The sequence below is a fragment of the Astyanax mexicanus genome, chromosome 11 (assembly GCF_023375975.1).
Source record: "Astyanax mexicanus isolate ESR-SI-001 chromosome 11, AstMex3_surface, whole genome shotgun sequence".
Lineage (NCBI taxonomy): Eukaryota > Metazoa > Chordata > Actinopteri > Characiformes > Acestrorhamphidae > Astyanax > Astyanax mexicanus.
In genome coordinates, this window is record NC_064418.1 from 41,754,797 (window position 1) to 41,770,139 (window position 15,343).

The following is a 15,343-nucleotide window of genomic DNA, read 5'->3' on the forward strand; positions in this document are numbered from 1 at the left end:
TCCTCCACCGTGATAACCTACGAACTCACGCGAGGACGTGGAGGATGATTGGTCGGTGACTAACCTAGTGTTGCCAGATCCCCGAGTACAACACTAAACAAAGATAACTGCTTAATCTAACATAGTGAACATCGATCAATTCCGGTGTGAAATACCTGTGAAATTCAGCTTCTCCAAACTGCTTTCAGTTGATGGGAGTTTACATTTAAAGGTAATTAGTCCTGACATCACTGCTTAAGCCTCTCTTCTGCTGGTCTTTCTTCTCTTCTCTTTGTCTTTAGGCTTTGAAGCCAATGCTTGCATACTTTCAGAATGAGCCGATATTGGGGTTGCGCCTTCTCTTTAAGGCGTGTCCGCTGTAGGTCAGCGGTTCTGGCTTGTTCTTTTCCCTGCTGCCATCATCTCCAGTGGTTTTGTCATTCTGTTTGAACTTCACTTCATACGATGCGGGCGTCACAACATGTCCATCATCCTGGTCTTCATAGCGGGAGGAAAGTGAGACAGGAGGTGCCGGGGCAGCTACGTGCTTTGACTAGGAAATCAAACAAACCACAGAGGGGATGATGCGAGTGCATGGAGTACCAGCACCCTGAGAAGATTAGTTTCATCCTGCTGGATAAGATAAAAATCTCACACACATACACGTGCGTGCACACACTGCCTTGAGTGCCTGAGTGGGTTTTAGTAAGCTTCTCAACCAACGTTTTTTTTCTCTCCTTCTTAAGTAAATGACCTTCATATTAATCTGATGCATGCAGAATGGTCTTTGCCTCCACTCTATACCCCCAGTGCTTCACTTAAACCCTTGACTTTCAACTGGTTGGTGAGTTTGGGGTTCTCATAAATACATTTGCTTTGTATTTAAAGCAGCATTTAAAGCAAATTGGTGTTAATATGCTACTCTAACACTACATTTGCATTGGAGTATCCCATGCAACCTTATACACACTGTGTAAAATCTGTGTGAACACTACTGACTATCAATGTTGCAATATTCTGAATTTAGGGTGGACTGCAGCTGCATTTTTCAGCTGCTACTTCACTCAAAGCTGTTCCAAAGTAAATGATCCCTAATTTACAGCTGAAAAGTATATATAATGTTTGGAGTGATTTGAGGGGCGCAACTGATGTATCCTTTGTGGCCATTGGTTACCCAAAAAAACAAAAGTTTCAATCCTCAGTGTCAAGTTTGCATGAAAGGTCACCACAATGCCTCATTAGATTGGATCATGTTTGTGACTAACAGGCTACTGAGAAGAAGTCTTTATAGGACGGGTTAACTTAGAAAGGACTTGTCATACCTTGGCTATATCCTAGACTTTGGAAAGCAGCTAAAGCCTTACATCAAGTAAAAGTTCATATTCACACATCTCTATTACAAACCTACTGCTTCATGGATTTGTGAATATTTTTTCTGTGACCTTGCTCAATGAAGTATTTAAAGCATTTTTATTTTCGAGTGTGTGGTGTAATGCTGCTCATAGCAGCCAGCAAATAAATAGACCCAGTGTGTCACTGTTATTGCTGTTTGCAATCACAGTGATGCTCTTCATAGGTGCAGTCAGGCAGTCTTTTACAGCCAAGCTGAAGTTTATCTCTGCTGTAGCGTAAAAAAGTCCAGAGCTTCCAGTTCCTCCCGAGACTCTGTGGGGTCGCCCCTCTAAACGCAGCTGTGAGCCTGCGGGACCCGATAAACGTGCAGGTGACCTTTTGTTTTCTGACCCCAGCTTTAGCAATGTGTTAAAAGAGCTACTAGAGATAGTGCGGAGGTCTGGACAGCTGCCATTTTCATCAGAAACTAATTTCCTCTCTTTTTTTTCTCTTTTTTTTCACTCCGCTTCTCGCGCCTCAGTCCGCCGGCAAACGGAGCGCCGCATTTTGTTTACGTTTCATTTATTTTCATGAGTCCCTTGAAGGTGTGCTTCAGAGAAGGGCTAATCTGTTTATCAAGCTCAAGTAGCAGGGGTATCAAGCGCCAGCACCTCACACACTCTTTACATGATTTAATCTGCTTTTACTTGTTAATCACAGGAGCTCTCTGTTCTCTTCCTGAAAACCAATGTCAGTCTCAGTGTTCCCAGAGATGGTGTGAGGGCTGTGTGTTTTGGAGGCCCAGGTTGTCCTGTGAAAGTGGAGGAGTTATGGATACTTTGCTTCATCTTAAAGAAATTAAGAGGAGATTGGTATGAATTGAGATTAGTAGTGGGTAGAAGTTACAGGGCATCTCACGATATGATATCATACCTATTGTGGGCAGCATATTGTGATATCTTGATACTATGACTCTGCAAGCTCTACAGTGATTTTCTATGTATTATAGGGCTGCGCAATCTTGGAAAAATGTTACATTGCTCTTGTTCTTTTTTCGACAATATATATTGCGATATTAAACAATGCTGGGCCCATGAAGGACAGATCAAGATCTGATTCAGCGCTGAGCACTCAAAACCCGAGGAAAACAGCAAAACAGTAACCGTCCCTTTAATCAGGCATTTAAATGGCTTTTTAAAAGGTATTTAAAGCATAAATTTAGCTGTAACTGGAAATATCTGCAAATATGCAAAACTGTGCTGGACTGAGGTTCATAGCTTTCGACATATGCGTTTACAAGCACGTGCCCAACCATGTGGATGGAGGCCATGCGGTTACATTGTGTTTACTCCTCACGCTCCCCCTCCTGCTTTTCAGGCAGCAGCAGCCTGTCACTCACACAGAGACAGCGCTTGCAAATGAAACAATATGATATATCGCAATACTGATATTTTGTACAACCCATGGTTGATATGATTGTAAATCTATATAGGTTTGTACTAGATGCATGTTTTTTTTCTGTTTCTAAAGAAAGAATGCATTTTTATTCTTTTAAAGGATTGAGCAAACATGTACAAATGACCTTTTATGGTTCATTATTGAATATTTAGAACAATTTAATTCAAAGCACACAATTGCCCGAAATGGAAAATGTATTACATTAACATTTTTTGGATGCCTTATTACAACACTAAAACATTAAGATCTTTTACTTTAATTGGCTGAATCTGCATTTTACAGCATCATTTTAAGGCTAGCATAAAGGTTAAACCAAATGAGAATTAAATGGCAAATGACAGTTTTATCAGCTTTGGGTATTGCTAGTGGAATAGTTTTATGTCAGTTTAAGGATACATAATGTATAACATTGAAAGCTCATTTGGAGATCTAACATGGGCCAGTGTTTTGGTTTTGGTTGTTCTAAGGTTTGAAACATTAGAACAGACTAAAAGTCACCAATAGATCCACATTAAAACGCTATTAAAGAAACGTTCAGCCTTTTTAAATTAGTTACACTCACTGCACTGCTCTAAATCTAATTAACCAGACCTTATTATTCTCTCTTTGTAATGAAGTGTGCAGCTGTGCACTGTTCTTTATAGGAACAGTTTGATTTAAAATATAAAAAATCAAATGTACATGTGACTGAAAACTAAATCCAGAGGCAGTCGTTTAGGATATGTTTGGTATTACTCTGTGAGTTTCTAACAAACTTTTTTTAATCTTAAGCCCTATCTGATGCTCTCGGGCAGGGTTAGTTTCTCGGGGGTCCTGGGGTAATTTTGTCTTTTATGAGGGGTCCTCTGTGATTTTATTTCCATCTGGAATGACCATGTATATATGTTTTTATCAGACAAAAATTACAGGCCGAATTATCTACTGTTTTTCGCTGAACTCCATGGTCCTCCGGTAGTTTTAGTCCAGTCTGGACTCACATCTCTGAGTTTCATCACCTCGTGTTTAATAAACTAGAGCTATTTGTCCACTGCCACGCACTGTAATTAGACTTTGGGTGCTCATTTCCATGGAGACCCATGTGAACACAACAGTGAGTGGAAATGGAGGAGCTACTGAAAGCCATGTCATGTGACCGAGAAAGCCTAAAAACTCACTGTTCCTCCTGTTTTTTTTTTTTTTTTTCAATTGCTGTCTGGATGCAAGAGTTTTATCACTGAGTAGAAGTGTGAAATATTTTTCACAGACGTCCCCCTGAGAAACTAATCCTGTCCCGATAGGGCTTTAGACAACGTAATCCATTGCATCTCGCTGTGTATCTTATAAATTATAGCATGTTGTGTTTTTGGTGTTACCAGAGACTGTAAAAAAGATGGATGCCGTGTCGCCGTTCCCATTCATTCAATGAAAATAAAGCCTAAATATTCCTTCCTGATGGCGATCCTGAAACCAGAGTCTGCTCAGTAGAGACCAGAGGAGGGAGAAAGACTGTGGAGAGACAGCCTTCTCATTTAAATAACCCCGCCCCTGAGGGCTGCCTCGAGGTCACAGGCTGCAGAGCGGAGCGGAGCTGACGGTCTGTTATTGGTCCCGCCCATAACCAGCCCTTTTACAATAACAACATCTTTTTTGAATAGAGCTGAATAACGTTTTAAAAACCAAATTCTGTGGGGATATAAAAAATTGACAATATAAGCAGAGGTTACACTAGCTGTTGTATTTAAATAATGGAGGTAGAATTACAGTATATTAGAAAAAAATGTGATTGAAAGTTGAGTGTTTTGCTATTGAAACCTATGGGGATGGGTGGGGTTACACAGTTTTCTATGGTGGCTTCACTTTTGAAAGACCACACTTTGTCCAGATATACACAGTCTATGGGTGTTACACATACATACTTGTATTTTAACATTATACTTTATCCAGGTTTTGTATTTTATATCAGCATTTCTCTTCAATATATTAATGAATGCTTTTATAGATTTTTATAGACATCACTAGAAAGGAGATTATAAGGGAGCAAACTGGGGACTCAGAGAGGACAAATGGGGACGTAGGAGTGAATCGTTAAGGTGAATTGCACTTTGAACTTTGTATGCTGGACATTAACAATGATGGGCTGGACGGGTCTGAAAGCTGTCCTGAAGCTCTCTGGACAGTTCAGTGTCGGCTGCTTCACCTCAGAGCAGAAAAGCGAACATCCTTTAGTTCCTGTGGCAATTCGGCTATTTGTCTTTACTTCTCGCCTCGGGTGGACAGAAGATCAAAGATTAGAAAGGGTGGGCGTGTGTGTGATCTTTGGCATGTCTGTGTAAATTGTGTGTGAGTGTGTGTGTGAGATGCCATAGAAACTGAGCCAGAATCATGGAGTGTTGTTCTCAGCTCCTCTCTGTAGTGCTTTGGAGTGCTGGTCAGGTAGTGTAGCGCTCGGCTCTGGGAAATGTGTTGTAGTGATTTTATTTGAAGTGCTAATAAGGTGTGTGTGCGTGTAAGCTAGCTGTGTAGTGCGCATTTCTTTCCATTTCTTTCTCTTTCTTTTTTTCCTCCTTGAGAAAATCACCTGAGCTGCAGATGCAAAGTCAGCTGCTAACATCCTCATTCTCACAATTATCTCAAAGAGCCGGACTCATCGGCATGGAGGGCGGCATGTTGCAGCATGACCTCGAACTCGTGTGTGCTAAAACAGGGAGTACTTAATAGGCACTGTTACTGCAAATCACCCAGCACAAGGGAACTGCCGCTGTATGCTCTCTCTGCTTATGACTTTTTAACGTTTTACATTGGGCTAATCGTATGAATCACAGCCCGGTTTTCAGTTCCTGTTTGTTTCAGAGACGTTTAGCCTGCAGTTTTCTCTTTAATGACTAACATTTGTTCCCTGCTGGGTTCATTTTAGGTAGCTGACCTGGCCGGTAAAGGCCATTGCACTTTTTGACCCTGAAAAAACTCCCTAAACACCACTTTTAATGAGCAGTGGAGGGGTTCTCGCCTTCTCGAAAGCAGAGAAGAACAGTGTGACAGGCCAGGCTAAAAGTAACATGACGCAAGTAAACAATACAGGCAAGCAGATTGGCAAAATGTATAATTGGCAATAATGTATATTGAAATATTGAAAGAATTATGTCACTGTTATGGAAACGTTTTAAATATATATATATATATATATATATATATATATATATATATATATATATATATATATATATATATATATATATATATATATTAATATAACACTTATTGCCAAAGGCCTATTGTACTAGTGCATCTAAAACTAATAATAATAATAATAATAATAATAATATCATTGAAAAGTTACTTTACTTCAGTAATTCAGTTCATAATGTACACACAGTAATCTATTTTAAGCGTTTTGTTTTTTTGTTTTTTTTTCATTTTTATTTATTTATTTTTCTTGATGATTATAACTTGGACCCTAAGAAAACCCAAAAGTCAGAATCTCAGAAAATTAGAATATTATATAAGAACAGTTGTTTCCTTCGGTAGTGTGCCAAGTCCTGCTGGAAAATGAAATCTGCATCTCCATAAAAGTTGTGAGCAGAGAGAAGCATGAAGTGCTGTTAGATTTTCTGGGGAAAACACTGCACTGACTTTGTACTTGATAATAAAACACAGTGGATCAACACCAGCAGATGACCTGTCTCTCCAAACCATCACTGATTGGTGGAAACTTCACACTAGACCTCAAGCAGTTTGGACTGTGTTTCTCTCCACTCTTTCTCCAGACTCTGCTCCCTTAATTTCTAAATAGAATGCTAAATTTACTGATGATCAGTGATGGTTTGGAGAGACATGTCATCTGCTGGTGTTGATCCACTGTGTTTTATTATCAAGTCTAAAGTCAGTGCAGTGTTTTCCTGGAAAATCTTTATGCTTCCCTCCTCTGACGACGTTTATGGAGATGCAGATTTCATTTTCCAGCAGGACTTGGCAAACTGCCTACAATGCCAAAAGCAACAATTCGTCTTATATAATATTCTAATTTTCTGAGACACTGATTTTTGGGTTTTCTTTGGCTGTAAGCTTATGTGTGTAATACATCTATATAATATATGATCTATATAATACGTTTTAAACTGAATTACTGAAATAAAGTTTAAAAAACGTTTCAATAATATAATTTTTTTTTTAGATGCACTAGTATAATGTAGATGAGCTGAGCAGGATGGTTTTAAAAAAAAACTTGCATTATAATGTAAAGTACAGGTAAAGGATTTGAATAAGCCAGTTTCAGTGGACAGTTTCCTTGTATTTCTATAGTCGACTGCTTGACAGGCCAGGCAGGATTTTTTGAGGTCACCTGGTGTGTGATCTCATTCAAACAGCCTTGCAGTTTCCCTCACATCTCCAACCTTCAGTGCTTTAAACAGTACATCCACTGTGTAACATCACCCTAGCGGGACGTTCCTACCTGTTTAAATCAGCTTTTTCAAAGTTCAGAGTGTTAATTTGAGCTTTTTAATGGTAATGTTATTACCATCAGTGAACGAGAGAGGGGAGGACATGGGCAGAGCATTGTTATAATAGCCTGTTTCTGTTCTTCCTTCACACCCGGTGGCTTCTAGTTAAATTAACTGTTTAACATGAGCCTTTTGGAGGTCGTCTGCATTCAGTGCCTTACCTTGCCTTCTAAAGAGTCAGCTTCTTTATGGTGAAAAAGCTCCGAAATGGATGTATTCCCTCACCAAAAGCACTTTCAGCCTCTCTGCACTCCACACTTTAGCTTTTATTAGCTCTAACAGCCTGCTTAACAAAGAGGGCCACATTTGATGATTTTTCCTCTTTGATTCGTACAAATGAGGCTTTACCGAGGACCCGCAGAGACGGTTATTTCCGACATTCCTCTCATCTGCTGAGGAGGTGGAGGGCAATGAAAACATCGACTGCTGTGAGGTCCACCTGTTCTCTCTGCCTCTTTTAGTCTCCCTCTTCCTGCCTTTTAGTCTCTCTCTCTCGCTCTTCTGTTCCACTGTTTATCTTTAGAGGTTGATTGAGTCACTGGTCTTGAAGCAGCGGCCGTTCTTCTTCCCTGAAGGCTGAGGTGTCACTGCGGCTCATTGGTGTTGTCCATCTCATGGCCCTGTCGCTCAGGGACTCTGGGACAGCACCTACAGCTTAGCCTTATCCGTCCACTTGAGGCTTAAGGCTGTGTTCACATAACAAGCTTTCTGGCTCAGTTAGAATTTTTGCTGGTAATCTTACAGTGCTTGTGTCTTGACTGTTCACATTCATTAGTGCGAACATGCCTCTGTCATCAACGCTAGCCACCGCTGACCAGTAGTCAGTGGTGGAAGACTGTTGTTTGTTCTTATTATGGTTTATTAGATTAGCTCTAAAATATACAGCTCTGGAAAAAAAAAGAGACCACGTAAAAATGAGTTTCTTTAATTTTACCAAATTGAAAACCTCTGGAATATAATCAAGAGGAAGATAGATGATCACAAGCAATCAAACCAAACTGAACTGCTTGATTTTGCACCAGAAGTGGCATAAAGTTATCCAAAAGCAGTGAGTAAGACTGGTGAAGGAGAACATGATGCCAAGATGACTGAAAACTGTAATTAAAAACCAGGGTTATTCCACCAAATATTGATTTCTGAACTCTTAAAACTTTATGAATATGAACTTGTTTTCTTTGCGTTCTTTAAGGTCTGAAAGCTCTGCATCTTTTTTGTTATTTCTCATTTTCTACAAATAAATGCTCTAAATGATAATATTTTATTTGGAATTTGGGAGAAATGTCTGTAGTTTATAGAACAAAACAATAATGTTAATTTTACTCAAACAGTTTACCCATAAATAGCAAAATTCGAGAAAATTATTCAGAAACTGAAATGGCTGTACATCGTCGCTGTCCAATGAAAATCACGTATCTCCATTTTTGGCGATTTTTAGTTCACTACATAATTTTAACAGACAAACTGTCCCTTACACTGTGCCAACATTTCTTGATGAACAGACCAATAGACACTCTTTAAAATAACCTGAAATAAATTATTTTTACATTACTTTTTCACGTCCATTGAAAGTTTACAAGGTTTTTCTCTCTCCTGTAAAGCTGTTTTGGAGATTGTGTGTTTTTCATTGGACAGCGACGATATACAGAATATGTTTTAAAAGTGCTTGACTTTCAAACATCCTTGGGCTGTGTGGCAATCCATTATAGAATACCTAAAATGTAATGTTTTCTAATTAAACTTATGCATAAAATGCATTTATTGAGTGTTTTATTTTCCCGGATGCAGTTTTACAGGCTTATTTACAACCCTCTTATTTTACCTTAAAAGGAACGCAAGTTTTCTTCTGCTTGTACTGTCGTCTGGTTTATGTCACTGCAGCAGATCACGGGAGCCGCGTTGCCTAACATACAATACTTCAGGTTCATGGTTTGTCACTTCTTTGTACCGTATTCTCAATATTCTTTTATGCTGAGATAAATACAGTTTCTAGGTTACTGTTCTACCATTCTAGGTCATCTTTAAGACATTACACAGTGTGAGAGTGTGCTATTTCAGTCTAGATTTGCTGCATATGATCTGACACGGATTTCCTGCTGATATCAGCCTGACACAAACACCCATGGGTAATGGAAAGCCATCTCTTGTGTCAGCCCCGTTAATGTGGACATAGGTATCGGATCTCAAGAGTAGTGTGGATTTTTGGAAGTCTATGATGAGAGAGGGGCTAGATGCATTATACAGACAAAAGTATTTGGACGTATTGATTAAATAAACCACTCAAACCCAATGGAAATTAGTTTAATTCATAGTGTGCTTCATTCTCAAATAACCCTTACAATAATACTGTAATAGGATGGCATCCCTACAGGAGGTAAGCTGGTGAATTTGCATATGCATAATGCATAATAGTTACCAACACTCTACTGACTCCAGACTAGGGCTGCACGATATTGGAAAAAAATTACATTGCAAATGTTCTTTTTTTCAGAATATATAAATATCGCAATATTAAACAATGCAGGGCACATGACGTCACCAGCCCCGCCCCCACCCATGCGCTGTATCATGTCTGGACCAATCAAGAGCTGGGTCAGCTCCAAGCACTCAAAACCAGAGGAAAACAGCAAAACAACAGTAATCTGCCTTTTAGTCAGGCATTTAAATGGCTTTTTAAAAGGTAAATAAGAGCATTTTTCTGTTATTAAAAGTGTGAATTCAGCTGTAACTGGAAATATCTGCACAAAACTGTGATGGACTGAGGTGCACAGCTTTCGACACATAGGCTTACAAGCACGTGCCCAACTATGTGGATGGTAGCTATGCGATTACGTCGTGTTTACTCCTGCCCCCTCCCCCTCTTGCTTCTCAGGCAGCAGTAGCCTGTCACTCACACAGACACAGAGACAGCGCTGTGTATCTACTTCTTGTGTCAATAATCAAAACATTGCAACATGACGTGTTTGATTTATTTAATAGCCTTAAGTGACATTGCACATACTTCGATGTGACTATTGCGCATGCATACATCGTGATGACTGTGCTTAAACAATATATATCGTGCAGCCCTACTTCAGTTAATGCCAATGGATTGAGAATGGGATATTAATAAAGCTCCTCTAGGTTAAATGTGTGGAGGTGTCCCAATACTTATGTTCATATTTGTACATATGACCTTATTGAGATCATAAGCTCACACCTAAGTACATTGGCTCTTTTGGCGTACGTCTTGTTGATAAATGGCTTAAGCTAAGCTAACGCTACCCCTGCTATTTGCCGGAGATATCGATCATGTGGAGCCAGTCACTCGGCCTCCTATTCTAATGAGAGTGGGAAGAGAGGGAGTTGAAGACAGAGATGCTGAGCAGGCATGGTAATTCACAACGTGTCCAATATTGGCCCGATTGTCATGCAAATTCCCCCGGCCGGCGTTTGATTCGAGGAAGCGTAAGGCAGCGCGGACGGAGCTTCAGTTCCCAGAGAAATCTGATAATCCGGCGACGTGACGTGTGACTGGAGAGATGAGGGAAGAATGCGTTCACTACATGGCAGAATAGAGTGGAGCGGTTATTAAACTGAACCGTAAGGTGTATGTGCAGGCTCACATTTTTTTATTCTGGTTTTGTTGGTGTCAGATAGATATGCCAGATACGCAGATCATGAAGTCCAACATTCTCTGTGAAATTAATTTTGTTTTGCTGTTTTTTTTTTTTCTGAAGAAACTCTCACACTCTCAAGGCCTGTGGAGCTGACTGCATTTAAAGGAGAACTCTGGTGTGAAATTGACTTAGAGTGTAGTAAAATATGATAAAGAGTACTTACCTTTGTGGAATAGCCCACCACCGCTCTCTAACAGCTTCCTGAGATCCAGTCATTTTGTTATTTTTGCCCAGCACTCGGTACAATGGCTGTATCAGGGCATATTTTGCCCCAATAAATCACTTTTTACATCATTATCCATGCCCCGTAGCAGTTGATGCTAGGAGGCAAGCTATGAGGAGTCTATGTATATATGTCTATCATTATCAGTACAGTGAAGGTGGCGCACAGAGTTGTGAACAGTGCTTTTTAATAAGCTACTTTTAAATGTCAGGACTCTCCAGATTCTAACAAGGAGGTGTGGAGCTGCTATGAGCCTGGATATCGGTGTAAAAAGCTATTTTTTTATATATATATAATTAAATATTTGCTGTATGATACAAAATGCAAATTCACACTGTTCTCATTGATTTCCTACTCTTCCTATCTGACCCAGTATCTCCAGTTTACTCATTTGCTCCAATATTGGACATACCAATGGCATTTCACAGAGCAGCACAATCGTGCATTGTCTTTTTTTTTGTTTTTAAATACCATGAAACCCTAATCCCCACTACCTGATTGAAATGTATTATAATGTATCAAGTGCAGGACTTTAATGTATTCGATGCATCTTGTTGCTTCTATCTTATTGTCTCGCTTTTGTATTTTTTCTGAAATGCCATTAATCGTCAGAGTTAAATAAGTAAAGCTTTATCTCTTACACAACCTGTACCTGTTTACACAGCAAACACTCAGTCCAGCGTTCTCACCAGACCTGCATTCCTGCACTGTGTCCGAGACGGTAAATGAATGCTTATGCTGAAATGCTAATGCAGCGAAAAAGGAAGTAAAGCAGTTACCGCAGTCTCGTAATGCTTACTGGGCCCTGCTAAATTTCTTTTATTATTAGCAGTCTTGGCATTTTAAGCTGACGTGTGTCTTTAAGTTGGCGTTTTCCGCTGCCATAATTCAGCGATTCAGTTCAGCAGCTAATCATTAAGCTCTTTATGAGTGGGATTAAAGGAGCAGTTCAGCCAAACTCTAATTTGCATAATTTTTCCTTTACTCCAAATGTATTTGATGAGCTAGGACATGTTTTGTGTCTAAAGTTTAATTGTAAAGTTGGAGTGGAGTGTGCACAAGGCTGATGTAAGGAACAAGCTGTTAGATTACTAAAATATCTCAAGATTTAACTTCCTGTGATAATCAGGAAAGGAGGAAGATGATTCTGAGAATTAACAGCATAGAACCTGCATAGAAACTCTATCTTTAGTTTTTCTGCAGAAATGTGCTGCACATTCAAAGTTTTTCCTAGAAATTGGAGCCTTTTCTATATCAGAGCTTCAAATTCACTGTAAACACATTTAATGATGTTGAGGTGTGGACTCTGGGATGTCTGCATCTTAAGATCTGATTTTTGAACTTTCTCTCTAATATACAAGGCTGTTGTTGGTCCATTAGGACATGTTCTTACTGGTTTCCTTAATCTTGTCTCTTCATTATACAGGTGGGTCATCTTGTATTTCTATGGTCTTTTAAGACATATCTCCTAAACTAATATTATTAATATTAGCTTGAACCTATAAGGGCTGTTTTGTTAAAACAAATTAAGTTTAGTCAAACAGCCCATAATAAATTAATCCAAAAATAATCCATCAAACCTTTAAAACGCAGTAAACCAAGGCTTTAACCAAAGTTAATCCTACACATATTGATTTTAATGTTTATTTATTGTGTTCTGTGGGTGTTTATGTACTCTTTCCTGAAACCCATACTGTGGTGTGTGTGTAGTCACATGATTTCAGATTAAATGCAGAAAGTGGCAAAAAAAAAAAATATATATATATATATCAATCAATACTATGCTTTGTTGGTATGTTGGCTGTTGAGTAAAATGATGTGTAAAATGTTTATATTTTAATAATTTAATTTAATAATAACAATTTTGAGTGCTATAAATCTGATGGGGACAGAGAGAGTTTTCCACCAGGTGATTATTTGGAATTTTATTTTTCTGTCTGTATTTGAATAATTCTGAAATGGTTGGGAAACGTCCTATTTATTCTATTATTTTATTTTCTGGTCTTAGGCAGGTAAATTATGAATGTTGTATCTAGGTTTTTCATAAATATCTTCTGAAAAATGAATACATTAGTTTTTTTCTCCACTGGAAATACAGACTTTCAGACCTGAATTATCTCTGGTGATGGAAAAAAGATGTAAGAATGCTGTTTTCTGTCTTTAATGCATAAATAGAAGACTCTAATATTCTACTGTAAAATGTATATAGCAAATAAATCCAATTTAATAAACATTTAATAGTTTTTTTTTCATTATTTGTTTCACAAACCATACCTAAACAGTAAAAAAAAAAATAAATCACATTAATTAAACAAGTAAAAATTAGTTGTTACTTTCCCTCAATGGCTCTAGTACTGTTAGTGTTTTTCCAGTGGATGGGTCCAAGCTAACTCACTCTACTGTTTGATTGGTTTATAAAGTTGTTCATTGGCCGGTTCATGCTCTATTCTGATGGACAACAGCTCTTGAATAGTGTTATGTGAGAAAAAAAAAAAACACTTAAAACTAAAGAAAATACATGATGTCCATTGTAATGGATGCAGAGTTTGAAAGGAATAAAGAATGAAATGTCTCTGGCTTGTTCAAAACTAAAAAAACTAAAACTAAAAAATTAAAAAAAAACTGTGCAGAGGAGTTACTGCGCTGGGAGTGAAGCTCAGGGCTTTAAAACGAGCGAAGCCCGACTAAATCACCACTAACCACAGCCCGGATTCCAGTGCTCCTGCTGGGGCAGCCCTGCCTTGCGTAACAGATTAAAACATCCGCCTGCAGCCAGATTTATTGCTTGTTGGTGTTTAATAGCGCCGTGCTGACCTGATTCATGGCCTTTTGAAGGAGTGCTTTATTGATGGAGGGTGTGTTTGAGTGATATGGGGAGGAAATGACGGCTGCTGCGCTCGCTCTGGTGGTACATGACTACTCTTCCTCTGGTGAAGGTGAAGGTGGTGCTGGCCCAGCCCTGCCCACAGACAGGTCTTAACAGTGGTTGGGGTGTGAATCTGGTACAGTGTGTGTGTGAAGTGTGTGCTGTAGTGATGGTACAGGCTGTGGTGAAGGTTTCTGAGGGAGCTGGTCTATCCGGATCCCCACAGCTCCTTCAGGGTGGAGAGAGGGGGAGCGATCATTCTCCTCACTCTCAGATCCTCAACTCTGTGGTCCGGTGTAAGATCTCTGCAGGTAGGATATATGATCTGATCTTTTAGGTGGTGGGATCAGTTATTGCTGTTTAATATTAGATTTTAAGATAAAGAGGATGTTAAATTTATATTTATTTATCTTCATTCCACAAGATAAATTTGTTCTCTTCTATTAGTCACTCCACTGCTAAAAACATAATTATCAGAATTCACCATTTAGTCACAATTCAGTTGAGGAATAGTTAGTGGATTTTTGGTGGACAATATATTGTCCCAGACATGATTGCGATAAATTATATTTTATGATATTTTAAGACTATTAAATGTCACTGACACACAGAATAGCATAAAAAAGGAATTATAAATTTTTTTAAAGACAACAAAAATTGAAATAATAATTTGTTATTATTATAATTATATACTATTTCTTCACCTACGTTAGTCCACACTGTGTATGGAGTCACAGTTATTAAAGCATGATTGGCTAACTGTTATATATGTGAACAAACACACAAATCAACAAAATAGGCGATATCACGATTATCAAAAAATATTGAGTTTAGGTTATTTTACTGTACGATAAATCAGTATTGCAATTATTGTATTATATTGTATTATATTGCCCTTTAAATCCAGCATTTATCCAGCATTTAGCTTTCATTAGTTTAGTTTAATTTTAGTGTATATTAGTGATTTTAGTACTGTAACAAATGAAACACAGTGAAGCCAAAACACAGTTCACATTGTTATTTTACTTGTATGTTATCACAGTGCTGCTTCGATGTGTCTGGGGGTTTTGACTTGTAAGCACTTGTTACATGTGTTACATCTTCACACATTAATTGTGGTAAATTGACACGTAGGGCGTTTTCATACCTGTAGCTGGTTTCTGTGATCTGGATCAGTTGATGAGTTTGTTTATTTGGATCATTTCTCTCTCTGTTTGGTTTAGTTTGGTTTCACACAGGCACAAACCTAAACACACCAAAATGTGCACCAATAAACCATGCGAGCACATCGTCTCCTCTGATTGGTCAGAACTGTCTGGCTTGGGAGCAAGAAAGTAAATCTATTAAGAAG

The 15,343-nt window shown here is 38.6% G+C and overlaps 1 protein-coding gene across 7 annotated transcripts in view; it reads left to right on the forward strand.

The window, feature by feature from the left end:
* Positions 1-15,343, forward strand: part of LOC103023932 (plakophilin-4) — a 178,789-nt gene that overhangs the window by 16,442 nt on the left and 147,004 nt on the right. For 5 of the 7 annotated variants that reach the window (XM_022680128.2, XM_022680126.2, XM_022680127.2 and 2 more), the window contains exon 1: positions 14,147-14,303. The exons of the other annotated variants lie outside the window; for them this stretch is intronic. In XM_022680128.2, the coding sequence (XP_022535849.2) occupies positions 14,162-14,303 (142 nt within the window). In that variant the 5' untranslated portion in view covers positions 14,147-14,161. Of the gene's footprint in view, positions 1-14,146; positions 14,304-15,343 lie in introns of those variants that run through there. 7 annotated transcript variants of the gene reach the window in all.